General features: G+C 30.9%; 2 protein-coding genes across 11 annotated transcripts; one reads left to right on the top strand and one right to left on the bottom strand.

The window, feature by feature from the left end:
- Window positions 1-60: 60 nt before the first annotated feature.
- LOC106668528 (DNA ligase 1) lies at window positions 61-13776 on the bottom strand. 9 transcript variants are annotated; one of them, XM_024227811.1, is made up of 27 exons: window positions 13686-13776; window positions 13586-13624; window positions 13477-13536; window positions 13087-13354; window positions 12477-12548; window positions 12370-12399; window positions 12256-12288; window positions 12139-12174; window positions 11439-11480; window positions 10726-10761; window positions 10000-10041; window positions 9869-9913; window positions 9216-9266; window positions 7351-7395; window positions 7193-7237; window positions 4705-4803; window positions 4513-4539; window positions 4284-4331; window positions 4047-4094; window positions 2824-2865; window positions 2720-2764; window positions 2339-2652; window positions 2152-2283; window positions 1896-2089; window positions 1777-1834; window positions 1620-1722; window positions 61-572 (listed from the first exon to the last, which is right to left on the bottom strand). In XM_024227811.1, exons 4-27 carry the CDS (start codon window positions 13098-13100, stop codon window positions 431-433), a joined length of 1743 nt encoding a protein of 580 aa, XP_024083579.1. In that variant the 5' UTR covers window positions 13101-13354; window positions 13477-13536; window positions 13586-13624; window positions 13686-13776; the 3' UTR covers window positions 61-430. The 9 variants fall into 9 exon arrangements, 8 of the variants coding, with proteins under 8 accessions (XP_024083579.1, XP_014252876.1, XP_024083581.1 ...); XM_014397390.2 differs by having other exon boundaries at window positions 2723-2764; XR_001340767.2 differs by having other exon boundaries at window positions 495-572; window positions 1777-1851.
- Window positions 13739-26012, top strand: LOC106668515 (centromere-associated protein E-like). Of its 2 annotated transcripts, none has more exons than XM_014397369.2 (17): window positions 13739-13828; window positions 18453-18541; window positions 18606-18670; window positions 18730-18966; window positions 20579-20649; window positions 20720-20849; window positions 21990-22216; window positions 22272-22403; window positions 22473-22841; window positions 22894-23456; window positions 23645-23807; window positions 23871-24190; window positions 24252-24417; window positions 25372-25452; window positions 25529-25585; window positions 25647-25769; window positions 25831-26012. In XM_014397369.2, exons 1-17 carry the CDS (start codon window positions 13826-13828, stop codon window positions 25906-25908), a joined length of 2874 nt encoding a protein of 957 aa, XP_014252855.1. In that variant the 5' UTR covers window positions 13739-13825; the 3' UTR covers window positions 25909-26012. The 2 variants fall into 2 exon arrangements, with proteins under 2 accessions (XP_014252855.1, XP_014252847.1); XM_014397361.2 differs by lacking the exon at window positions 13739-13828 and adding an exon at window positions 16961-17319.

The following is a 26012-nucleotide window of genomic DNA, read 5'->3' as shown; positions in this document are numbered from 1 at the left end:
CAAAATGAAGAAAATGGTTATTTGGTGGCGTCGGTGGCCACAATGTTTCCTGCATTAACATGGCAACTCACCTTTGGAAGGTCTCTCATTAAAATGTCAACAGCCCTGAATTTGAATCCAAAGTACTTCCAAATGGGCGTTTTATTTTGTGTCCGAAACAATGAAACCCTGGGGTTGATATAAAATCTTCAGTTTGCAAACTCCCCATTAAAATAACTTTGGAAAAAACAACATGCCAATAAAAGTCTTGGATAATATATAAAAAGTCACATTTGGTCTCTAAAAGTAAAAGAAAAACTTAAAAATTATAGGACCCCATCTGACAGGCCTTTTAGCGATTTATCTAATACATTAAAATATAAAATAAAAACTAGTTATATAGCAATGTATATTAATTTTTTTTTTTTTTTTCAAAAAAGCATTTATAAAGTCAAGCACTAAAATGGACCTCAGATTTTTCATTTGCCAGTAAGTCTTCATGCATTCTTTTTTTCGATTTGTCTTCTTTCTTGAGAGCTGACTTTCGCCAAGTTTCATTCTCAAATTTATCTTTTTGTACTAATTTTATTACTCTGAAAAAAAAAAAGACATTATACATAGGTTTTTTTTAAAAATTAGGTTTTAAATAACCAAGCTGTCTAGAGACAATTTTGACTGTTTTAAAGCATATAATGCTCCAAAGTAATAAGAATTAAGGAGGAAATAGCGTTGTTTTATTGTACTTTATTGATCAATCAATTAATTGGTTCAGAATTTATCAAAGAAATTTTACAATACTATTTCATATCCCCATAGTATACAACAGTTCTGTTTTAATAAAGAACTGTCAACAGTTTCTAAATTAATCACTCAAATGTGTTGGTTCATTTCAGCTGTATCCAAAATGTCTAACATCCTGTAATATCAAGATAAAACAATAAATAAATTATTTCTAATTTATCATTTGTATCCCAATATATTGTATCCCCAAATGGCCAAAGCCTGCATATGTGCCCGGCATGTAGAGAAAGGTTGCTCGATGTGTCTCACCTAGTTGAAGGGTGCAATTCCTTGGATCCATATTGACGTGTGTAGGAATGCCAACTGATATGAGAATTGTGCTTGAGCACGGAAGCTATCTTCATATTTTTTAAGGAAACAGGGTTGTTTTATTGTATACACTACAGATAGTTTTGTGTATCTAGCAGGTGTTGAGAGTGAATGTACATTTTAGCATGAATGTTTAGTGTGAGGGCCAATGGTGCAATTGAGTATTCCATTGTTTTTAATTAGGTGAGTTACATAATAGGTTTGACGTACATCAAGGATTCAATCACCCTGAGTGAATGCCATGTATTTAAGAGTGAATGGGCGACTGATTACATTAGGAACTGAAATGACCTAGCTGTTGATAGCCCCTGGAGCCCAACCGCCTACGTTAAGATAGATAAGACTAAGATCTGACTCTTGACTGCCAAAACTCGGGATGGGTAATTCTCAAGGTCTACTGGTAATTTGTTGTAAATCATAAAAGCGGAATTGCTGGTGGACTGCGAGAAATGATAGGCTCAACTCTGTGCATGTGCAGATTTGAGCTTATATAAGTCAGTAATAAGAACTGAATATATTTGCAAACATACTCTTCAATTTCTTCCAAGTGTATCTTCTCTCTATATGCTCTATCCCTCTGCTCTTTCTTTATATGCTCAAGATATTTTAACACTTCACCTTTTTCAAGAGTTTCTGAAAGTATAAAATGATTAGATTCACAATATGGAGGTTAAATTAACAAAATACTTTTTTGCTCAGGCATTTTAATCTGTTTGTCTTCTTTGGTCTTGCTTTCTTTACTATACTGAAAATTTTACAAATCTAAAATTAATGGATACTGAAATCGCAAGTTTTATTTGATTTACATCTTTTTGTAGAGTAGGTGCTCGTATTAAAATATCATTTAGTGTGTATGATACTTGTTTTTCTTGTGGTTCCCATTGCTTATTGCCAGTTTCTACTGACATTTTTTCCTCGTGTTCAGTGTCATCTTTCCTAGTAGCCTTATTATTTTTAAAACCTTGACTATCTGTTTGTTCTGATATTTTATTAATATCCCCTAACAGAAGAAATTTATTAAAATAATATATTTAAAATGGTAAGGATGATGAGGAACAAAACCTAGTTTTGAGTAAGCATTTATAAGTGCATCTTCCAAGAGTGCTGATAGAGAGTTCATAGGTTGCTTCAGTTCATTATTTTTATCTTTCATCACAGCCAAAAATTCATAAGCCCACTGTAGTTGTGCAATTCCTTAAAAACATGTCCACATTTTAATGAAGGCAATGAACAAATGAAGCATATCTACCTAGCCCTTTTTTTTCTGATTCTTTTTTTGAATAAAGTTTCCACGTGACTGCCAAGAGGTGATCCATGAGAAGCCAGAACGGTGGTGACATTGCCAATCTTACACCACTTGTTTTAGACATCTGTGTGAAAGAGTATAACTGAGGAGAGAATGCTGCTTCACTTTCAGCATCGTCTTTCTTTTTGTCAATAGGAGGTTGTAAATCTGTTCTTTCTTGGGGTGCCTTTTCATCAGTTTCAGTGTCATTTACCTTTGAGGCTTCTTGAGCTTCTTGTTTTACCTCTTTTTCTTTGTCCAGTTCATTCCCTTTTTTACTAGAAAATATAAATAAACAATTAATATATATTTTACTTATAAAAATGTTTGTAATTAAAAGTTTACAACTTGGCATCCTCGCCAACCTCTGATTGAATTTTCATTTTATCTCTGTAAAATAATACATATTATGAGTAAATTTGAAAAGTTCTTGTCCACATAGGTTTTACCCTTTATTGATTGAGTCCTTGTTCTTCTGCATTCTTTTTTGTCTGGAATTAAACAGTAGAAAACATTTTTTTTTAATATTAGTTCATGTATAAACATACACTATTACATAGGATCCATATAGAGAGAATGTATAAATACCACCCAATAGCAGAATTGTGCATGAGCACAGCAGCAAGTCCTCTGTTCGCGAGTTTAGAGGACATAACTGTTTTACTGTACATAGCACATTACAACGTTACAGATATCTCATTTGGTGTCCTATGTACTTTCTGTATATTGAGCAAGAGCGTAAGCAGTATCCTTATTGGGGGGTACGTAATTAGAAGTCACCATTGCTTAGGTTTGTTAGAGGACTTGCTAAACATTTTGAACAATTTCTCTGTCCTACACTTTTTAATAGAAAATATTCAAAATAAAATATAATAAAATTATAAGTATTATTTAACAAACTAAAATACAATCATAATCGGCTTCAGATTATTTGAAGTAACTCCCAATGTTTTACATGGTATAAAAGGAAAAATTTACATAAAGTGCAATGTAATTGCGAGCTGAGGTCACATTAGTCAACATGGATTTTCTGAAAATTTGTTGACACTGCTGACTCAATTTCTCATTTCTTGTAATTCTTCTTAATTCACACATATGTATGTACATGCATGTGCAGATTTGAGCTTATATAAATCAGTATTCAGTTCTCAAAACCTGGCTATCTAAAGATATTACTTCTGAGGATAATGAATTATTTGTTTTGTTAAAGTTACCTCTGAAAAGCTAATATTTAGACGTCAAAAGGTTTATCATTTTAATACTTTTTTATTATTATTTAACTGCTGAGATATATTATTTTGAAGACAAGCATGGAAATATTGAAAGTAATTATTTGGAGTGTGTTGATCTATTAATTTGATGCTCAACAAATAGTTTTAGATAATTGAATTTATTGATTCTTAAATTTTGGTAAAATCACATTAGAAAAAAAAATTGTTATAATTTTAATATATAAAAAAAAATTATGTGAGATATTTTGTAGTGGTCTGCAAAGGGACCTGAAGTTTGGTCGTATCTGATCACCACAAACCCACCGTTGAAGATGGCGAGCAGACCAAACCAGCGAAAATGGGCTGACCAGTAAAGATGGCCAAAATACAAACAAATTGTCTTTTTGTTGTTCTCTTATTTATTGATACATATATTGATTAAATATACAACAAAAATTTACCTGGATCGGTCCCTTGATTTGGAAGACACTTGCTGTTTTCGTTTATCTCTAAACAATAACAAGAACTACAATAACACATTGTGCCAATTATGAAATAATGGAAACTCATAATTAAATGAGATTTTATTCAATTTTAATTTTAATAAATAGAATGAAGTTTAAAAAAATCAATTAAATAAATGACAAATTTTTTGTAATTAATGCTACAAGATTCAATTTATTAGACCTTAAAGTTACCTGGATGATTCTTTAGATCGGGTAGATTCACTTTTTTTCAGATTTTCTCTATAAAAAAATTAAGATAGTGTGTTATTAAGTGAAGAATTTTGTTTTGTAATACTCATTTTTTCCAGAACTACTTGCAATAAAGTATCAATAACAATATCTATATTAGTTATTATTGATATATTATAGCTCTCAATATCCTCAATTATCCTAGGAAGAATGAACGGTTTTTTAAATTTACCTTGGTTCACTTTTTTTCAGATTTAATCTAAAAAAATGAAAGTAGCATGTTATCAAATAAAATATTTTGTTTTGAAATATTCATGTGTACCAGAGCAACTTGTACTACAGTACCATTAAGTTATTATTGACATTATTATAGCTTTTAATATCCTCAATTACGTTAGGAAGAATGCACAGTTTTAAAAATTACCTTGTTTCACTCCCTTTAGCAGAAATGTTGCTTTGATTTTGTGTTTTGTCAGAGCTTGTGTGACCTAAACAGAGTGCTTCTAATCCCATCCCCAGTAAGCTGGTTATGTAAAATATAAAAAAAAAAAATACCCGATAAAATCAATCAGAATAGTTACAGTAAATATAACTTGTAAAATTTAATATCTGGGGTACCATATGATTGAAAGGATTGCCTAAGGGCAATGATCATATATTATATGTAAAAAAAAGTAAAAGTAAAGTCATTAGTAAAATATCCTACAAACAGCCTACTGGCTAAATACCCAACAACCTCTGGTCACTCATGGAGCTTAGTATGGTTGCCAAAAACCTTAGAAAAGAAGATACAGGATTGGTTAAATAATTTACAAAGATTGGCATTTCTTAACATAACAGGAGCAAAACATAATTGCCCTATTTCAGTAATGAATGTTGTAAACATACATCCAGAGGATGGCATTCAAAAGGGCCAACAGGCTCATAAAACAAAATTAAATTAAAGATTTAAGAGTTAGTCATCTTAAAATTCTAACAAAGATAAAATAAGTAAGATTGTTATAAAAATGTCTGACAAAAGGCTGGTAAAAGAAAACTTTGATAGACCCTTTGAAATAAAAATAAGAACAAAAGATATTTAGAGGAATAAAAACCCTGGCATAATTACAAGTCAGACTATCTAAAAACTAGCCAATATATTCATTATACAGGGTGTCCCAGTTCCTTCTGATGAAACTCAGGGAATCGATTCTACTCTTCGTTTGGAGCAAAAAATGCCCAGGAGAAAATTTTCGGAAAGTTCTCTATTTTCAAGATATTCATCAATTTAGGTTTTTTCAACTTTTCACTACCTTACCACATAAAAATGCTTAAAACTTCCAAAATGTTGAGACTACAACAAATCCAATTACACCATTTGAAAGAACGCTAAATTTGCTGAAAGTTACTTCTATTTGCAATAATCTAAATGACATAAAATGTTAGCCAATATCAGTTAAACTTCGATCCCATCCAGCATTTTTCATTCAACTGGTCAAACAAGTGTCATTTTTATTTTACAAAGCGAGTTCTAATTGATTTATTTCTACCCCCCTTCAAATTTACCTCATCTCACGTTTTCGAACATTCAGTTGTTATTTTTCAACTCTACTAGAACGTTATTAAGTTTTTGTGAAATTTGACAAGTTGTAGGTATTTTTTTGTAACCTCAATAGAACATGCAATAATGACCAAAATTCTAAATTTTGTAATTTTGACATGTTCCAACTGATATTGGCTAAGATTTTATGCCTTTCAGATTATTGCAAATAGAAGTATCTTACAGCAAATTTAGCATTCTTTCAAATGGTGTAATTGGTTTGTTGTAGTCTCAACATTTTGGAAGTTGTAAGCATTTTTATGTGGTAAGGTGTGAAAAATTGAAAAAACCTAAATTGACGAATATCTTAAAAATAGAGAACTTTCCAAAAATTTTCTCCTGGGCATTTTTTGCTCCAAATGAAGAGTAGAATCGATTCCCTGAGTTTTGTCAGAAGAAACTGGGACACCCCGTATAATGTAACACACAAAATAGAATCTTAGCATTAGAGTATCTAAATTCAAAAAAATAATTTGTGCAATAATTATACGAATTAATATCAATTAAATTATTAAATTATTATGATACACAATAAGAGCTTATTTAAGGAATTTGATAGTATGTAAAAGCTTGTAGTTGAAATATTTGTTGATTTATGTAGGTAAAAACTCTTTCCTTCCAATGCTTTGAATGCTGAATTTTAATATTGAAACTTTGCACACCATTAAAGTAATTGATACTGTGGATAAGTAATGCAAGAGTATCTTTACAGCCAATTTTGAAAGGCTACTCAAAAATGTTGGAACATTAATAATAGGATGTTTAACATGGGGATTTAGCTTGGTGAAAGATTACATCAAGAGATGTAAAGATTATTTAATCAACTATTCCAAATAAAAGGGCTTCTTAATAAAAGTTTTGTGTTGTGTTTCATTTCAAATGGTGTCTCTCTTTGCCATTTTGAGCTTCCTTACTATTTGATGTATGTCAACAAATATTTTCATAATTAGTACACATTACAACACAGGTATTGTTTTTAAGAACAATACAATTGTTTTGTATAATTATCATGACTATTGTGTTTACTTAGATGATTGATTGTCTCCCCCTTGGCCTAAACCAAGATGCGATGTAAAAATTAAGATCATAAATCCATTTATAGCCTGTCTATAAAAACAATTGTAATAAGTCAATAAATTTTTTTTCAAAACATTTGAAAAATAGTACGAGGATTTTACATTATTTATGCTGGTCTAACATCATATAATTACTAAGTTTAATTCAATCAATTTTCAATATACAAATTGGCCACTAGGCTATAGCTCACAGACCCAACGATCAAATTTCACAATTAATGTTTTTATTATCAAGACTAATAAACTAAATTGAATACCTGTCGGAATCCTTGTCGTTAGTAGGTTCAACTTTTTGGCCGGATCTGTCGGAAAAAAGAATACATTGTGAACAAAAATGATTATATAAAGGATAATTCTCTAAATTTGTCGACATCCTAAGCATTATGTAGACAATTTTTTTCTGGTTTAAGTTTACCTTGATTCATTGCTTTTAACGGATTCAGCATTTTGATTTTGAGATCTAAAAAAAATAAAAATTGTAATAATAATAGTAATTGTTATAGGTTGAGATGGGAGTTGGTGTTCGAGTAGATTGAAGTCACGATAGCTCAAATGGTTAGAGTAGCGGCGTATTGAGCCAAAGGTTGTAGGTTGGAATCTCGCTCGTGACACTAACTTTTTCATTTCAACTAAGACCTTATGTAAAAAGATTAAATAATTGAAAGAAGTAATTTGGTCAATGACCACTAAATATAATGGAAATAATAATAATAATAAAACAAATTCAAATGCTCCATACTGAACACAATGACTATTGATTGAAACTTCTATGTTCATTAACGTCTAATAATATACTATTTGGAGGGCTAAGATGAAAATAAAATCAGGCTACATATCATTAACAGAAGAATAGCCGTCTACTCAGACTGCTAGGTGGCATTGAGGGCAATTACTGCATCAGTAGTAAAGTCCAGAGTCGTTTGGGATTGCATTAATGCCCTGTCAGATATTGTAGAAAACAACAAAATTATCCTTGTCTAGGTACCAGGGCAAAGAGGGCAGAGGGGGCAAGGTAGAACCCAATAAACTGGCCAAGGAAAATTTGATGAACGATTAGGCCTGAACACTTTTCTTGTATCAAACTGCAAAAAACATGAATTAAAATAAGTCTTCTGTTCAATAGGAAAGTAATCCAAGACAGAGGCATGCAAAAATGTTCATAAAGATCACATTGCAGAGACTAATTGTAGAACTACTAAATCTAGAACGTGTTAGGACTAGAATAATAGTTTGGACTGCTAACAGTACATTATACACTCCGGAGGCCTATACGCTTGGCATGACAGAAACAAACCTACAAATATTGCCAGGAAAAGGGACAAAAAGGAATATGACCTCTGTTGGTGTGAAGGCTTGAGGCTGTTGAGATTCCTACTCCTGGGAGAGTAAAGCCCAAGCCTGAAGGATACACATAAGAGACCTTGAAGAAGCTTTGAGATCTGGTAGAAAGACTTAAGCTTTATAAGGTGCTCTAGATTAAAAAAAATGGAGTTGCACAATAGCCCAATACTAGTCAGGGTGCACAGGTTGTAAAGAGGCTGACTCATTCTTTAATATAATCTACAATAATTGACACGCTCTCTATATGAAGCCATGTAATGGCAGGCAACCTTCATTTGAGACACATCAAGAAACTTTCTATATGGCAGACACACATGGCCCAAAATGGTCTGTTTGTCAACCTTGAATGTCCTATTCTAAATCAGGGGTACATTAATGTGAAATGTGTTCTGTCATGCATGCAGATCAGTCATACTTTTATTTCTTACCCTTTGGAAAGCACTTTCCCAGGTCTTACTTTGCTTATTATTTCAGGAATTTTTAATTGCCTTTCCAAAGTGGTCGTACTATATCCTGCTAATGGCTTCAAAATCACATACGGGATTACGTATTGACTAGATAACTAGTATTGTAATTATTATTCGAGTCCTGCTAATTTTTCATCTAAACCACACTTTACATAACCAATTAAAATATATATGGATTAGTAATTATTATATTAATTTGGCTGTTACCAATCATTTTGGTCTGCTTATTGCTTAATGAGTTGATTTGCTAAACATGTTTCAAAATTTCCCCATCCATAGTGTTTTTCTGACAAACCAATCTAGCGAGAATAGGCATACTAAAATGATCAGTAATGATCAAATTACAGGTTCATCACTGCAGATCACATATCAATTACTATATTAAATAAGTAGAATAATTTGTAAATTTATATTCTCTCTAATTTTTACATTATTCTAAAAATAATAGTTACTGCATTTTTTATAAATTTACCTTGATTGTGATTCACTACCTTTAGCCAAATCATTGGTTGGATTTTGTGATCTAAAAAATGTAAAACAAGGTTTTTAGTATAAATTATGTATAGTTTTTCTTTAATAATGTTGTAAAATTGCTTTTTTATTTATAAAACCATTTATTTAATAATGGAACAAAAAAATGGTTATTTAATTAATTACCGTGTCGTTATATTTCCTAAGGTAAAGTTTATTTGTAATTCACTATTGGTTTTATTTATGTAGCTTTCATCTTAGAATAAAATTTAATTTGTCTGTATTGTCAATTCATGGCTTTGATTTTGCAACCTAACAGTTTTTTTTTTTTTTTAGGAACACTACAAAACTTGTTTTGGACAGTATAACGATTATTATTCTACTAAGATTTTTAATTCTTGAGGGGCCCTTGGAGAAAATAGTTTTATGACTGTAGTTTTAATGGTTTACGTGTATAAATGTTCTTGTAGCTTGATCAACCTGGTCTAAGAAACTGTCAGAAAGAGCCAAGGGAAATGTTGAATTATTTGGGTTATAGAAAACCAGCTAAACTAGGTAAACCAGTATGTCAGGGAGAGTGTGCAATGAACCTCGCAGACACAGTGTTTTACAATTTGTTTTCATTATGAAGATGGACAAAGTTGAAGTGTATACCTGGAAGAATCCTTAGATTTGACAGGTTCAATTTTCTGATTAGATCTAAAAATTATGAAAAGAAATCTATGAATATAATTTTATTCATATATTGAATGCTGCATGTTTTTTGACTAGGTTGTTAAAATTACCTTGTTGGTTGCTTAGATTTCAGGGAATCATGGCTTATTGCTCTAAATTATACAAAAAAAGATAATTAGAAATTAAAGCAACACACAAAAAATCTCAAATAATCTGGACCTCGGTTTGGCCTGGATTTAAAATAAATAAGTAAATAAATTAAATTAAATTAATTCAATTGTTATTTGCCAAGAGTTTGGCTTATTTTAAGATCATCACCAGATCTTAAAGATGCATACTAATTTACATAATTATTAAGTTTTTAATAGATCTAACAGTGTAACAGTTCATGGCAATGTTGGGACTGGGTATGTCTTCAAAAAAAGAAATTTCAAACCATCTAGTAAATACTTAATAACTATGTCAATTTGTATGTCTTTAAGATTATTTTGCCCTGTTTTTGACCTTAAAGTAGGTCGAAAGCTTGGCTGATAGAACATGATTTTTTTTTTCATCCAAGCCATACCAAGATCCTGATTATCTGTGAGTAAAAGTTCATTTTTAATACAACTAACACTCTAAATAGAAAGGAAAAAAGTTAAATTTAAAAATGTCATTCATAATGAAGCATTTAAGAAATTACTATTTAACTTTTAACACATTAGAATGTAAATATAATTGGATTATTTTTGTTTGATTGTTATAACAAAAATTTTGACATAGATTTGTTTAAATTTCTTAAGTGGAATTGTTGTAAGTGAAATATCTCTAATGGAATTAACAAACTGAAAACTTACACTTTTTTAATTTCAGAATCATCATTAGTTTTTTCACTGAAACAAAAAAAAATCATTGGTTGGATTTTGTGATCTAAAATATGTAAAACAAGGTTTTTAGTATAAATTATGTATAGTTTTTCTTTAATAATATTGTAAAAATGCTTTTTTTAAATTCATAATACCATTTATTTAATAATGGAACAAAAAAATGGTTATTTAATTAATTACCGTGTCTTTATATTTCCTAAGGTAAAGTTTATTTGTAATTCACTATTGGTTTTATATATGTAGCTTTCATCTTAGAATAAAATTTAATTTGTCATGCAATGCCAATTCATTGCCTTGAAAAAACTCATGGCTTTGATTTTGCGACCCAACAGGTTTTTTTTAGGAACAGTACAAAACTTACAGTACAAAACAAACAGTACAGAACAGTATAACGATTATTATTCTACTAATATTTTTAATTCTTGAGGGGCCCAGGGAGAAAATAGTTTTATGACTGTAGTTTTAATGGTTTACGTGTATAGATGTTCTTGTAGCTTGATCAACCTGGTCTGCCTAAGAACCTGTCAGAAAGAGCCAAGGGAAATGCTGAATTATTTGGGTTATAGAAAACCAGCTAAACTAGGTAAACCAGGATGTCAGGGACAGTGTGCATTGAACCTCGCAGACCCAAACACAGTGTTTCACAATTATGCATGTTTTTAGACTTAGGTTGTTAAAATTACCTTGTTGGTTGCTTGGATTTCAGGGAATCATGGCTTATTGCTCTAAATTATACAAAAAAGATAATTAGAAATTAAAGCAACCTACAAAAAATCAAAATAATCTGGATCTTGGTTTGGCCTGGATTTAAAATAAATAAATAAAATAAAATAAATTCCATTGTTATTTGCCAAGCTTTTGGTAGATCACCAACAGAACAAAACGATCTTAAAGATGCATACTAATTTACATAATTATTAAATTTTTAATAGATCCAACAGTGTTACAGTTCATGGCAATGTTGGGACTGGGTATGTCTTCGAAGAAATTTCAAACCATCTAGTAAAAACTTAATAATTATGTCAATTTGTGGATGTCTTTAAGATTATTTTGCCCTGTTTATGACCTTAAAGTAGGTTGAAAGCTTGGCTGATAGAACTTGAAATTGTTTTTTCATACAGGCCATACCAAGATCCTGATTATTTATGAGTAAAAATTCACATTCTCAATACAACTAACATCGTAAATATAAAAGAAAAAAAGTTAAATTTAAACATGTCAGTCATTACTATTTAACTTTTAACACACTAGAATGTAAATAGAATTGGATTATTTTTGTTTGATTGTTATAACAAAAATTTTGACATAGATTTATTTAAATTTCTTAAGTGAAGTTGTTGTAAGTGAAATATCTCTAATGGAATTAAGAAACTGAAAACTTACACTTTTTTAATTTCAGAATCATCATTAGTTTTTTCGCTGTAAAAAAAATCAATAAAGTAATTAATTGTTGTACTTGTTCAAAGTTCATAAAAACATATTTATATATATAATTTTCACTCTGTTTTGTTGCTGGCATTTCCCTCCTTTGGCCTGCAACATTATTTTTCAGTTTAAACTTAAAAGACAGCTAAAAAAATATAAATTTCTGCCAATTACTTAATTATAATTTACGTTATAGTTCCTGCATTGCCTTCTTCTGATCTGAAAGTATAAAAATAAAAACAAAAAGGTCAGAAATTGTTTTTGAATTGTAAAAATTTTTTTGTTTGTTTTTGTACCTTTGGTCATTATTTTCCCGGTTCTGTTTTCGTTTTTCTTTTAATTCAGCCTGTGCTTGCATCAAGGTTTCCCTGCAGTTTTAAAACACATACAGTCACAGTTTACAAAATTTTTAAATTTGTATTGCTACATGTCTATTGTAAAAGATAAATATTTTCATTTTTTTTCTTCCATCTTACAAAACTTGATTGTTTGTTATAAGGTAAAACCTTTAAAGTGCTTGATGTTCAAAACATTAATCAAATATCTTTTGTTTCCATAATTTTGTTTAAACTATATTATATATAACACAAAAATCTTCTATAATTTTACATAATCATGTTTTACCTCTTCAAATAATTAATAAAGTTTTTTATACAGTAATGACAGTCATATATTTTAAAATACAAAAGGACCAACTTGTTTAGTGATTAATTTATTTCGTTTTCTTGGTATATTTTACATATTTCATAATAGCTTTCATAACTCCGTAATCATTCAATTATGAATCAAAATTTCCTTTCTTGTTTTATTTTATTTTTTATTTATATTATCATAAAATGTATTATGCATGGAATACCAACATAAGGTCTCAGATTAGAATCACCTGTATTCATAAAAAAAACTTACTCTTTTTGGTTCATGGTTTAACGTGTGAACTGGGCACTTGAACTGCTTCTTGAAAGACTGGAAAAGTGGGTGTGAAATGTAATCTTGTGTTGGGCGAATAGTTCTTACAGGAAGAAGTGTTTTGATGTGTCTTGGCTTGTTTCACGAATACATATGTTTTTTATTTTGTTTAAAGATATTAAAAATTATTACAGAAAAACAATTAAGCGTTAAGAATTTCTTTATTCATTTTTACCTCTTCGTTACTTTTACATTAACCTTAATATTCCTAGGAAATAAAACAAAATTCTTTATGAAATACGAAGTAATCAAAGTTCAAATGAAAAAAGTAAGTTCAAGAGTTTAATATTTTGAGTGAAAGTATTGAGAATTAAAAAAGAAAAAAATCACCAGGTTTTTCCTTCTGAAAATGTCTTCTCTTTTGTTCTTCGTTTTTGTTTATAATTCTGCCTACAATTGAATCATTAATTTCAAGCAAAGTATTAAACAAAAAACTTACTGTTCTTTATTGAAATTTGTATAACTCTTATTGAATTCACTGTGAAATAAAATAGTATTAACTGAATTTACAATTTTGTATTACAGCCTTATATTCAAACCTTGTAAGTTTCTTAAATCTTTCTTTAATTTCTTTTAAACTTTCATCAGATCTATCTTCTGAAACTTTTGTGTGCTCTGGCTCATCTAAACGGCTCTTTCTGTACACTTTGATGTAGCTAGAACAAGTTTTGGATTATGAATGGTATTTTTTAAAGCAATTACTTACGATTCAAGCCTGTCGATGCAATCTAACTCAGTACATCCCTTTAAAATAAGTATTTTTTTACAAATTGATAGGCATTTTTGAAACTTCTCCACGAAATCCTCATCAAAAGACATTTCAAAGGAAAACTAACATCTGTCAACAATTTCAAAATTATTTGATTTTATGATGGGAATGCATAATTTTTAAAATACAATTGGTTGTTTTTGTTTTTAAATGAGGCAAAATGTATTTTTAATTCTTTGGTACAAAATCTAAACTATTTCCATTTTCGACATACTCTTACTCGTTCATTTCTTCAGTATAATGATTGGACATTCCCGGAGGATCCATTAAAAAAAAATCATACTTTTGGAAAGAGAAAATGTTCGTCTCTCCAGATGTTTCTCACACATTTACCTTAGTTTGTGTACTAATTTATTTATTTTTTTAGAATGGACATCTTTCAAGAATTAGTAATTATTAAAGACTGGATTCCTATACAATTGCATTTCAGAATTTTGCATAAAATTGCAGTTTTACTTTTACTGCACAAAATTATATTTTTATTGGTTTTTTTTTTCAATGGTTTTATGCATGAAAACAACATGTAAATAATTTTAATGGTAACAGATTGAAGAAGTGATTCTTCAACTTGGGAGAAGAGCAGAACAACTTGAAAAACAATAGTAAAGTTAAAATCCATAGTATAAGTTCAAAATTTACTCGCTCAAAACAGGGCTACCTGAAATTGAAGAATGATGGTAATTTTTTATTTATTCATCGCAAAACCCCTATAACAATTATGTAGAGCATGACTTTCTTCCTTTGAAACGCATTCTGGATGATAGGAGGGATAAACTGACAGAAAAAATGTTTTAATTAAGTTATTTATTGCTTATTATTTGTTTTATACTTTTAAACCTACTTTATATTTTTGCTATATATTTTTGAATTTGAGTGTGTACTTGTATTGTATTTTAAAAATGGGTGTAATCAATAGAATAAACAATTACACCGTAAATAATATTTAACACAAGAAATAATTTTAATATAAATATAATTTTCACTGTGTGACATGAGAACTATTATCTTTATTACACATTTTTGCACGTTTTGAAATTTTTATTGCATGTTTTTGACTGCTTTGAGGGTTTTACTTCTTAAAATTGGGCCTTTAGAAATTATCAACATGCTTATTAAAATGTATTGGCTTTAGTATTAAGTTAAATTATCCAATGATTTATAGTGTGAAATATATAATCTATATATGTGATCGACAAATACATTTGAAAAAATAAAAAAAAGACACAAGTGAAGACAGACAGAATAAGTGATGACTCACAGAAGTGATGACCCATCATCAAAAATAATCATGTAAAACTATAATTTTAGTGAAAATTGTAAGCAAATGGAGAATTTAATAAGAATTTCTCAATTCAAATATAATTTTAATTTTTAATTATTCATTTTTAATAATATTTTAATAACATTAGGTCAGTATATTCTTACTTTCTAGTAAAAGCAACAAAATGTTGATTTTTGTAATAATTGCAGATAAAACCTCAATTTTGGTATCATGACTTGTTTCCATTTTTACATAAAACAAGGATAAATAAATTCTAGCTTTTAATAAACATTGCCATACAAATTATTAATTTTAATAATTACATTGAAGAATTGGTGATTTTTATCCAAATCATATCCCCATGGTACGAGGTTCAAATTTGATTCTACATATTTTTGCATACTTAAAGAAAATTGCGAATTTGAAATGTTTTTGATTGGGTACTTAAAAAATAAATTTTGCAAAACGTGTGCCTAAAAATTTGTTTTCAATTCAGTTAACTTCTCCAAACAAAGACAAAAACAAACGGACACAACAATAGAGTTACCTTGAAATAATCAGCATCTTATAATCTCTATTTCCAAAACTTCTAGGTGAGCTGTTTTTGCCATACCTGAAAAAGTAAATTTTCTGAAGTAATCAGATTGTGGAAACACTAGAATAGTATCTGTACTATTTCATACTGTCAACTGAGTATGCCTAAAAAATCCCAAAAATGGGAACTTAACTTCTTAAATAAGTAGGTTGGATTTTTCATTTTATTGCAAGTATATTCAAATAAAATCCTCAATGATGCAAGAATTGTATTCAAGAGAAATTTAAAAAAAAATCTTGGCAAAAATACCAGATTAAATGAACTGGGGGGAAAGTAATGAAACCTCATGGAAAAAGTTGTATAAGGAATCAACGATCCAGTTATTTTCAGTTCCTAAAAGTATGCTCTTACATCCTCTAACGATGTTGAAAAGTCTTTTAGGGAAAAGTCTTTACTGAGTACAAATATTTGTTGAGTGATAAACACTGTAGTTTTACAGAAACTAATTTTGAAATGTTAATAGGTGTAAAAAAATATGTTTAAAAAATTAAAATTAAATAATACTTTTAGTACAAATTATATGACATATTAGAGGTTTTTTAGTGCATATAATATTGTATGTTTGACATTTTATTTGCATATTATATGGCATTTTTATTGAATATAAATCCGAGCTCTACTCATAACAATGAGCTGACAATCAATACATGAAATTTACATTACATTACTCATTTAATTTTCATTATTTTAGTGTTAAATGTCACAGAAATGTTTGATTTAAATTAGAATTGTCAAGTGGAACTGATTTTTAATAAAAATTGCTATGTTAAATCCTTGATTTTCATTAAAAAAAATTAAGTATAACATTAATTTCAATAAGAATGTTTGAAAATGAATTGTTTTGTAAAAATTTGAAACTAATATAATAAGTCAAGTCAAGTATGATTTCGGTAAGAATCATCAATAAAACTTTCGATTTCAGTGAGAATTGTCAAGCAAAAAATTCATTCAAGCAAACTTGATTTTAAAAATTTATTATAGTTGAACTATTATCGAATGAATCAACTGTATCGATTATTTGAAAAATAGTATTGTCAAAAATCCCAAAACTTTACGATTATTAGCAATGCTCATAAAGTCTGATTCTCGTTGTTGTCGATTTAGGTTTAATTATTAATAATTTACTTAAAATCAAAACATTTAAGCGTGTAAACATTTTTGTGTGTTATTGTTAATTTTGTAAGAATCGATTGTAGACGAATGGTCCTTGACGAATGTCGGTTATGTGTTGTTCGTTGGGGAGTTGCGGTTTGCTTTAACAGTTCAAATTCTTCTCTGCTCTTAAAATTTGTTTTATGCTTTTGATTAACCCTAGCCAACTGACTGCTGCTTACTTTTTTTCAAGCCGTGAAATGGCTTTTTGTTCAACTATCTTTCTGAACAAAATAGTTTTTAGACCGGGACAAATCGGCTATTGATATCCTTATCTGGTTTGTTTTTATTGCAGTTTATTTCCTAGCCTTGCAATCGTATGACAGAAGTCTCTTTAAAGTATATAAATAGCTTAACATGAAGTTGGAAAATTGGGAAAACATTGTTTTTTCATGGGTAAGTTTGTGTTAGCAAAGTTGTACTCACATCTAGCATATGCATCCTTATTTTTTAATTTCTTTATGTATTTATTATTATTTTTTTATGGAGGCTACCGACAATGGAGTCATATCAGTCTCCAATTCCCTGTGAGGGCTGATGAGGTACACGATATTTTGCCATCGGCTCTTACTCTACTTACTCATTCATACAAAAATCAAAACGGTACCGAACAACTTACTTTCATGCTCAAGGACTGTTACTTTATCGGGTGCCACGTTTACTTGCTAAAGGAAAAAGGCTTGACACTCCTCGATAAGTGTGACACACTGAGCAACCTGTCTCTAAAAGCAGAACGCCTGCGTGGGGTTTGTCCCAAAAGCAGGCATCTATGTGTGGATCAGGAAGGGCCTATCCTCAAACGGGTGAGCACGAATCCTTCCTTTCGTTTCAGACTCTTGGGGGGGGGAATTCAGTTGTGCTCTTGATGCCAGCTTCTTGAAGTGGATGAACCTCTGCAATACACATCGCAGCCACACTCTTGTTGGTTCTAGACGAGGCAAAAACCAGCAAATCCTGATCAGAGTTCTAGGAATACAGCTCGGTAGAGGTGTACCATTATACACGACTCTGCTAGTACTGCAAGATCGTCTGAACGAGGGAACCCAGGCTATGACCAGTTTCCTACCTTGAGTACTGTCCCTCGTGTCAAAACGGCCCTCTTTAAGACTTTTCCAAAGTGAATACCCAGTTTTAAGTTCAAAGTCTCTTGTATTCCTGCTCGTTTTTCATAATCGTGCCTGGTCAAGAGGTAGCCCAACATGAGAAAAAAGAAAGAAACTGCATTGCTAAGATAAGCCGCTTTATCCAGGATTTGGGAGACAGCACACCCAGCTCGCAACAGCTAAACGTGCCTGATACATCTTGAAGGCCCTGATAGTAGAGCCGATAAGCCTACAAGATGCATTATCCAGGTCGAGGAATAGGCCATAGAACAGTCTTGAGCAGAGCAATGCTTTGAGTACTTTCAGTAGGGTCTCATTGCCTGCCACCATGCATAGTGACAAATACATGTATCGATCCTGCAATGAACTTCGACAGCTTTGATGTGCATCCTTATTAATTTAATCTAAATATTTTTATGCCCACAGATGAATTCATGGAGTTTTACAAAAGAGCCGGTAAACGATATAGGGTCTGTTCTCAATAATGAATTTTACTTACAACTTTTTAAAGAGCTGTAAGTATTGAATGAAAGCCAATAAATATAATGTGTAATTATATAATAATAATTCTTGACACAGGGGCAAAGAAGAGTATTACCAAGATGACAAACCTTTGTCTAAATCTGTTGAAGAATATCTTAAAGGTAAACAATTTTGCTCAATGTTCATTTCAAATTGTTAATTCTTTTTTGTATTCTTTTAGATGAATATCAAGGGTTTGAGGTGACATCAAATCCCTGGAGTGATGTGGAGACCATCCTTGTGACATCGCTTGTGCTGTTTTCTGCTTCGCTCAAATCTCACAATTTGCGCACACCTTTATTCCAACTACCCAGAACAACCCAATTGTCAATCCAGGCCTTTTTTCAAAAGTTGATTTCAAAACCAACACAAGAAGTCAATAATGAAATCCTGCTGGAAGTTATAAATGATATATCAGGTATTTGTTTATGTTATGTTTAGACTTTTTTTTTAAGAGTTATTTTGGTATTTGATACTTGACCGATGGTTTACCTTCTGATTCTTCAAAAGGTTTTGATGAAAGACTGAATTTCAGCAACATTTAGGAAGTGGGCTGACCAAAAGTCTGTAAAACATGTTTAAATTGTTATTTAATTTGAAAATCTTAAAACACGAGTAAAGCTTTTGCTTAAATTCATTTTTTGAATAATGGTTCTACTCACAGATTTGTTGTTTACAACGATCCAGATTTCAAGCGTAAAACGCTCATCATCAGGTTGAACAAGCTAATACACGTCTCTCGACATGAATTTGTAAGAATGAACCTGCCAATCCACCCCAATGTGACGTTCCAATGAGAAACAGGTTTTAATGCCACTCAATTTTGAAAGTGTGAAAAACGTGAATTACAATGCAATTAAATATTATCCTAAAAATACTGTAAGAAAATAATTTTAAATTAGTAATTAATTTGTATGTTAAATATTATTTAGGGTACATGTGTAAAATAGGCGGTAAATCAAATTTATTATATTATTTGTGCAATTATCTCCATGTTTAATTTTACATTTTTTTATTTCAAATTTCTCAAACCAATCTAGTCCCCTCTTGTTGTTGAAACTGTGTAACACTGTTGGGTTTGAATTGAAATTGAAATTGTCTTTTGTCATTTACAGGGACCTTGGATTCAGAAAATTTGATTTAACAAGTGTTCTTTTACTCTCGTTTTGATTTCTCTGCTGTTTTGTCCAACATTTAATATTGCAATCATGACAATTAAATTGGTGAACCCCACTTTTTGACAATCTGTCGGCCTTGTTACCTTAGGTTTTGAGAGGATGTTTCTAAGTTCTAAAGGCTACTCTAAAACCTTCTTGTTTAACAATTTTATGTACTTTTTATGATATTTCCCCAATGTAAAGCAAGCAACGAAAACCTAAAGATTCATTTTTGGTGGGGTGACTGAGTCCGATTGTTGCTTTTTTTAAAGTTAATTTTTTTATTCCTTTTACTAGCAACCTATCCATAAATATTTCTTGATATACATTGTTTTTAGATATTTTAATTGTTTGTAATTCTTTTGGTAATTAACAGGTGTTAAAGGGAGTTTAAATTTTTTTAAACGTCATTAGGTCAACGAGGCTGGTCTTTGATTCTTCTCTCTCTATTATGAAAACATCGGAATCACTGTTGACTTACACATTCAGTTACTGCATTATCACTGTAAATTCCACTCTGTACGCGAAATCGAACTCATATACCAAGCAATGTCTCAAATAAATTTTATTTGCTAATATGTATGCATCACAGTTTATTCTAGACTGACTTTTGGAATGACTTTGGTTAAAATATAAAATATTATTATTAAACAAAATCAAATTTTTTTAGTCCTTAATGATCTGGGTTATAAAATTAATAAACAAAAATTAAAAGCAAAACGAGGTTTTAATATGATTCATTTATGATGTGTATTGAATGAAATGTTCTTAGTAGATAGAAGAAATTGTTTTTTAAAATTAACTCTTTGCCTGAAATATTTACCTAATAGTTAATTCTATATTTATGATGATAATAGTGACATTATTTTCCAGATGATGAAAACGATGTCCTAGACAGTTTGCCGAAAACTCCGATTTTACGGTTCAAATCTAATTTACAAGAGGTATTTTATTATAATTTTTATTTAAATACAAAATGAAGATGTTTTGGCTTTACTATATTATTATTTTCAGACTCCTGAGTGGAAGAGACATGAGAGTGCTAAGGTGAAGTCTTTAGAGTGTAAATTAGACCTTGTTGAATGGGAAAAACAGCATTTACAAGAAGAAGTGGAGCTCTTAAAAAAAGATTTGGATGATCTAAGTAAATTTGATGTTTTTTAAGTTTTATTTTATTTTTGTTTTTTATTTGTGCATTGGCGAATACATTTAATCCTTATTGTTTATTTTACTTGTTTGCTTATGTTTACTTTTGATAAAATTTTAAAAAATGTATTCAGTCTCTTTTAAGTTCTGATTAAATTGATTGTATAGTTTTGTGCATCCGAGGTTTAATTTCAATTTTGAATTTAACAGTACCTCTTAGCTCTCGATGATGGATGTTCCATTAGATATGCGCCTAATGCCATCAGGGTTCCCTATGAAATTCTGTGAGACACAGTTAAGTGTTTTCGTGAAACTGGGCCTTACCATACCTAGACATCTCCATTCTGGATGCCCTAGAGAACCAGACCACGGGTTCAAGCTATTCATCAGCTCAGAAAAATCAGAAAATATGAAGTGTCCAAACTGCTTGACAAATTGGATTTTCAATAGAGAATCGCACAGAGTTGATTGCTGTTCGTGGAGGGCCTTTGAAGGCTGCCTTGTGGGTGCAATTTTGAAACCACGTGTTGTCCTAGAGAAAATCAGCGAAAATCCTGTTCTAATGTGCGATAATGCCAACATAGTCCAAACATTTCTACAATAACATAATATTAGGATCTCAGTTTGGCCAGCATGTTCTCCAGACTTAAATCTCATTGAACATGGATTTAATATCCTCGGGAAGCGAGTAAGAGCTCGCACAGCTCTTCCTGATACACTCCAGGATCTTGAAAGGGCTCTTCAAGAGAGATTTCACAATAAAGTATTTCGAGTTTGCTGAAAGGGTTTTGGTAATTTTCTTTTGGGGTTCTAATTTGTAAGAACGAAAGGTAAACATAGAATAACATTTTTATTACTGTGAAACCTTTTGAACATCTGCGACTCAATAAATGTTTCATCCTCTAAATCCAAATGTCTATCCTCATGGCATTGTTTTAACAAAATAGAATGTTTCCTGCCTAATTTTATGTCTGCCTGAATTAATTTTCCTTTTACTTTTTTGTATGATTGGTTGGTCTTTGGGTAGAAATTATTTTAATTTTTGAGTGACTCACTTTTTGCACTTTTGAAGATAAGATAGTTCATTCATGCATGCTTGTATGAGTATTTTTTGATTTTATTATTTTTAAAATTTCAGGAAAGAAATATAATGTCAAAGAGCAAGATGTTCTGAAGCTGGAGAGTGAATTGTATATTTGCAAGTCTAAAGATGAAGACACTATTGAGGCGAATGCTGTCATGGTAAAGGCGAAACACGAGGAAAATAGGCTAAAGGCTCAAATTTGTGATATGGAAAAAGCTATGGAGACGATAAGGACAGATCTCTACAGAGCATTAACGAGCAACTCTACTCTTGAATCACAAGTAGGTAAAACTGAGTGATATTAGATTAAATTTTTATCCTTTCATTTTTTAACAGTTGGAAAGGAGTGAAGAGCGGGAAGAGGAGTCTGAAAAGAACTGTATGCAACTAGAATCCAAGGTGGAAATGTTGACTTTGTATGTACAGGAATTAGAGTCGATGGTTTCAAATCTTAAACAGACTACTAAAGTAATTATCTATTAGTTATTTTTTGAATGTGCAGTCAATTGTAACATGGACTTTTTGTATTTTGTGTAGGAGCAGAGTGAACTTCTACTTGAAAAAACAAGTTACAAAACGCTGAATGAAAGTCTGGCTAGCATCGAGGCAGATGGTGAAACTTTAGCAACTGTTGTTGAAATGAAGTATCTAGAGGCAGAAAGCCAACTTTGCAGCTTGAGAGCCGAACTGCGGGAATGTGTAGAAGAAAAAGAAGAATTAGTTAAAACAGTGGAATATCTTCAAAAGGTGATTAACAGCAGAGAAGATGAGGATAAAGAAGAGTTCATACGCCTCAAGACTAAGCTAATGGAAACATCCAATAGTTTAGAAGAACAACGAGAAGAAAATGAATTTTTAATGTTATCTTTGGAGGAGAAAAAATCTGAAAATGAACAACTAATAAAGGTATGTTGTATGTATTTGTTCATTAAAAACGTTAAAACTTCTTTTTTTTTAGGATTTAGAAATTTTAAAAGGAAGTGAGGTAATTTCAAATGAAGTGGACTTCAAGAGCTCTTCAGATTCTGGTATTAAAACAGACATGCTTCACGATGAACCCAATAAGGAAAAATTACAAAGTGAGATTACACATTTGAACTCGCTCCTCGATGGCAAGCAATGCGTTCTTGAAGAGACAAAAGGATACATCAACAAACTCAAAAGGGAAATATCAAGGAGTGATCGTGAGTTGTCCTCCCTCATGGAGGATCTCAGTCTGACGAAATCCAAGCTTTCAAAGGCCCAGCAAAAAGTGTGCGAACTCAATAAAGAGCTTATGGAAAAGAACATGGAAATCAGCCAGCTCAACGGGGAAATTTCAAAATGTAAAGCTGAAAATTCTATGATAAAAGGTAGAATTCGTTCTGTCGAACTGGAAGCTGAGAATTTGAAAGGAGATTTACGAGTAAAAGATACTACTGTTTTGGCACTGGAGCAGAATTTAAATATGCACGATCATGAGAAAGCAATTCTCGAAAGAAGAATTTGCTTTTTGAAAGCCGATGCTGATCAAGTTAATCAGTAAGTTTTATTTTATTGTCAATCAAACTTTTTGTTGTTTTAATTATTAATCTAGATTTTTTTGTATATTTTATTAATGGATGGCAGTGTTTAATGGTAGTTATTTCCTCTTAACAATTTGAAATCAGTCTTATTAACCTGCAGTTTTTTATTTAGTCTTATTTCAACAAATATTCAATTAATTTCAGAATGAAGTCTGAAATTCAAATGTTAAAAAAGGAAATTGCAAAATTAGGCGAAGACTTATCATCCCAAAGGACTGAAAAAGAACAGCTAAAAGTGCAAATTGAAGAGAAGGAGAAGTCGTGTAAATTCATGGAGAATAAGCTGGCCAGTCTTGAAACAGAAATGGTAATAATGGTCTTTATTGAAAAAAAAATCTTAATTTTACATAAAATAATTTACATTTTTCAGCAAAATAAGTACGAAGAGGCATTGCAGAATGCGACTAGTGAATATGCAATAAAGATAAATCATCTGAAGAAGAAGATGATCAAAGACAAGACCCACATAGAAGAATTGAGCTCAGAGCTCTGGGAGACATGTGATAGGTACCTTTTGGCCTCACAGGAGAGTAAGGCACTACGAGGGCAGCTACAAAGGACAAGGGCTGCTCTCGAGCTTTTAACAAACACTCAACCCATGACGAGTCAGAGGAGCAATCCCTGCCTTTGGCTAGAAGAAGAAAACTTTGATGAGAGGCTTACTTATACGAGAGAAATATGGGGAAGAAGGTATTTATTTTTCGGCTATGTCTTAGATTCTGAACTTAATTCCTTTAATTTTTATTTATAGATATTCGTTTACATCAAATAAAGGTGTAATTGACAACGACCAAGAACATATTGATGATGATGAAGTTTTCAATGATGCATGTCTTGAAGACTTGAAAGCTGGTGTTTGTCGCCTTCCCACCAATCCACTTCCACTCGCTTCAAGAGCTTCATATCCAGTACCAAGGGTATTACAGTTATCCATCCAAAAATTATATAATCCATTCTATTTTGGCGGAAAACCATTATGATTAAAATCTAGTTTAAACGTAGCTGATTAAATTAATTAATGATTTTTACATGTAAACACCTAATTCTTTTTTTTAAATAGAAATGTTTATGCTATTCAAACAGTGATAAATGAAAAACCGCATGAACTTTTACCTGGTACATGAAATTTTTGACTTAAAAAGGCCAATTTCATAGATGGGATTCGAACCCATAGTCTTCAGAACTGTCCCCTGACGCCATAACCACCTTAGTGACCTTTCTAACACATAGCTTATTTTGTGCAATTCTCTTTTTATTTTTGCGTAGAAAAGTGTGGTGATTATTAAATAATGATTATATGGAGATCGTGAGATGCAGTCTGGTGTGATGTAGGTTTAGAAAAACATTTTCTTTATCGTTCCAACGTTTCTATTTTTATTGAGATCATCTTCAGTGCCTGGGATTTGTAAACATTGTTTAAATTATACACATCACACCAGACCACAATTCACGATCTCCAAATAATCTCTTTTTATTGTCTGTGTTACACATTGTGGCATCATATCAACTGACCAATCTTTTGAAAAAAAACAAAAAAAAACTGTTTAATGTGCTATCAGACACATCTACACAACACAGTTCATTATTATGTTTCATTCAAGGACTACAAGTGATTATCCTATAGCTTGGCCATTTTGGTAAAACACAAGGCAGACCAAAATTATAAAGACGACCAAGTACAAATATAGTTTATGTTTATATGTTAATTGTTAACAAATTCATTGCAATATGTCACACAGTTTAAAATGCCCTTTTGTACTAATGCGGTTGTGTATGTACTATTAGTCATATTGGTGGGTTTAGTTAAGGGCTGATATTTCATTTTATTTTGTTGTATTTATTGTACAAATGTAACAGTTAACTCTTTTCAGACTTCAGAGATGAGCATGGGGAAAACATCAGATCGACAGAGCCTGTTGATAAATGAGAAACCAAAGAAAATCAAAACTGGAGTAATTAGCATTATATTTTTGTAGTGAGTTAATTAATTATATATTTATTTTTAATTTTGGAAATTATTATTCGTAGATAAGCTATAGCCGACCAGGTCCCCCGACACCAGTCAGAAACAGGCTCTCTCTTCAGGTATTATTTTCTTTCAGTCATAACTTATTGAATTATAAATAAATGTTTTCTTTACACACAGGGATTAGACAGAATGGAAAAAGTTGTCAATGAGAACGAGAAAATTATGCGGGAGTCACAAGGGCCTTTGAGCTTCAGCAGATTTTTTAACAAGAGAAACCAGAATAAGATCAAACCTGTACAAGTTAGTATATTTTGTAAATTTATAGTATAGGCCTTGTGATAAAAATGATTATTTTTTATAGGTATCTCCAAAAGTGAGGAGGAAAAGTTTTTTTCAAAGGAAATTCGGCTCCAACAGGGAAAACATACCTCCAAATTAACATATGGTTCGAAGATGAACAACTAGTCATTGTTTTCTTTACCTTTTTTTCCTTGAAAAACCTTACTTATTAATTAATAATATGAGAATATTTTGGTTTCTATT

Source organism: Cimex lectularius, unplaced genomic scaffold (genome assembly GCF_000648675.2).
Source record: "Cimex lectularius strain Harlan isolate CLEC.00 unplaced genomic scaffold, Clec_2.1 scaffold209, whole genome shotgun sequence".
Classification (NCBI taxonomy): Eukaryota; Metazoa; Arthropoda; class Insecta; order Hemiptera; family Cimicidae; genus Cimex; species Cimex lectularius.
This window is presented reverse-complemented; position numbering and strand designations above follow the sequence as displayed.

Excerpts from the sequence above, each read along its gene's own strand:
- LOC106668528 (XM_024227811.1), bottom strand. Across the intron at positions 12,289-12,369 it reads GGCAATGCAGGAACTATAAC|GCCAAAGGAGGGAAATGCCA; the intron begins GTAAATTATAAT and ends ATAATGTTGCAG. Across the intron at positions 10,042-10,725 it reads GATTCTGAAATTAAAAAAGT|AGCAATAAGCCATGATTCCC; the intron begins GTAAGTTTTCAG and ends TGTATAATTTAG.
- LOC106668515 (XM_014397361.2), top strand. The coding sequence starts at position 17,281 with ATGAAGTTGGAAAATTGGGAAAACATTGTTTTTTCATGG. Across the intron at positions 23,457-23,644 it reads GATGCTGATCAAGTTAATCA|AATGAAGTCTGAAATTCAAA; the intron begins GTAAGTTTTATT and ends AATTAATTTCAG. Across the intron at positions 25,453-25,528 it reads CAAAGAAAATCAAAACTGGA|ATAAGCTATAGCCGACCAGG; the intron begins GTAATTAGCATT and ends TATTATTCGTAG.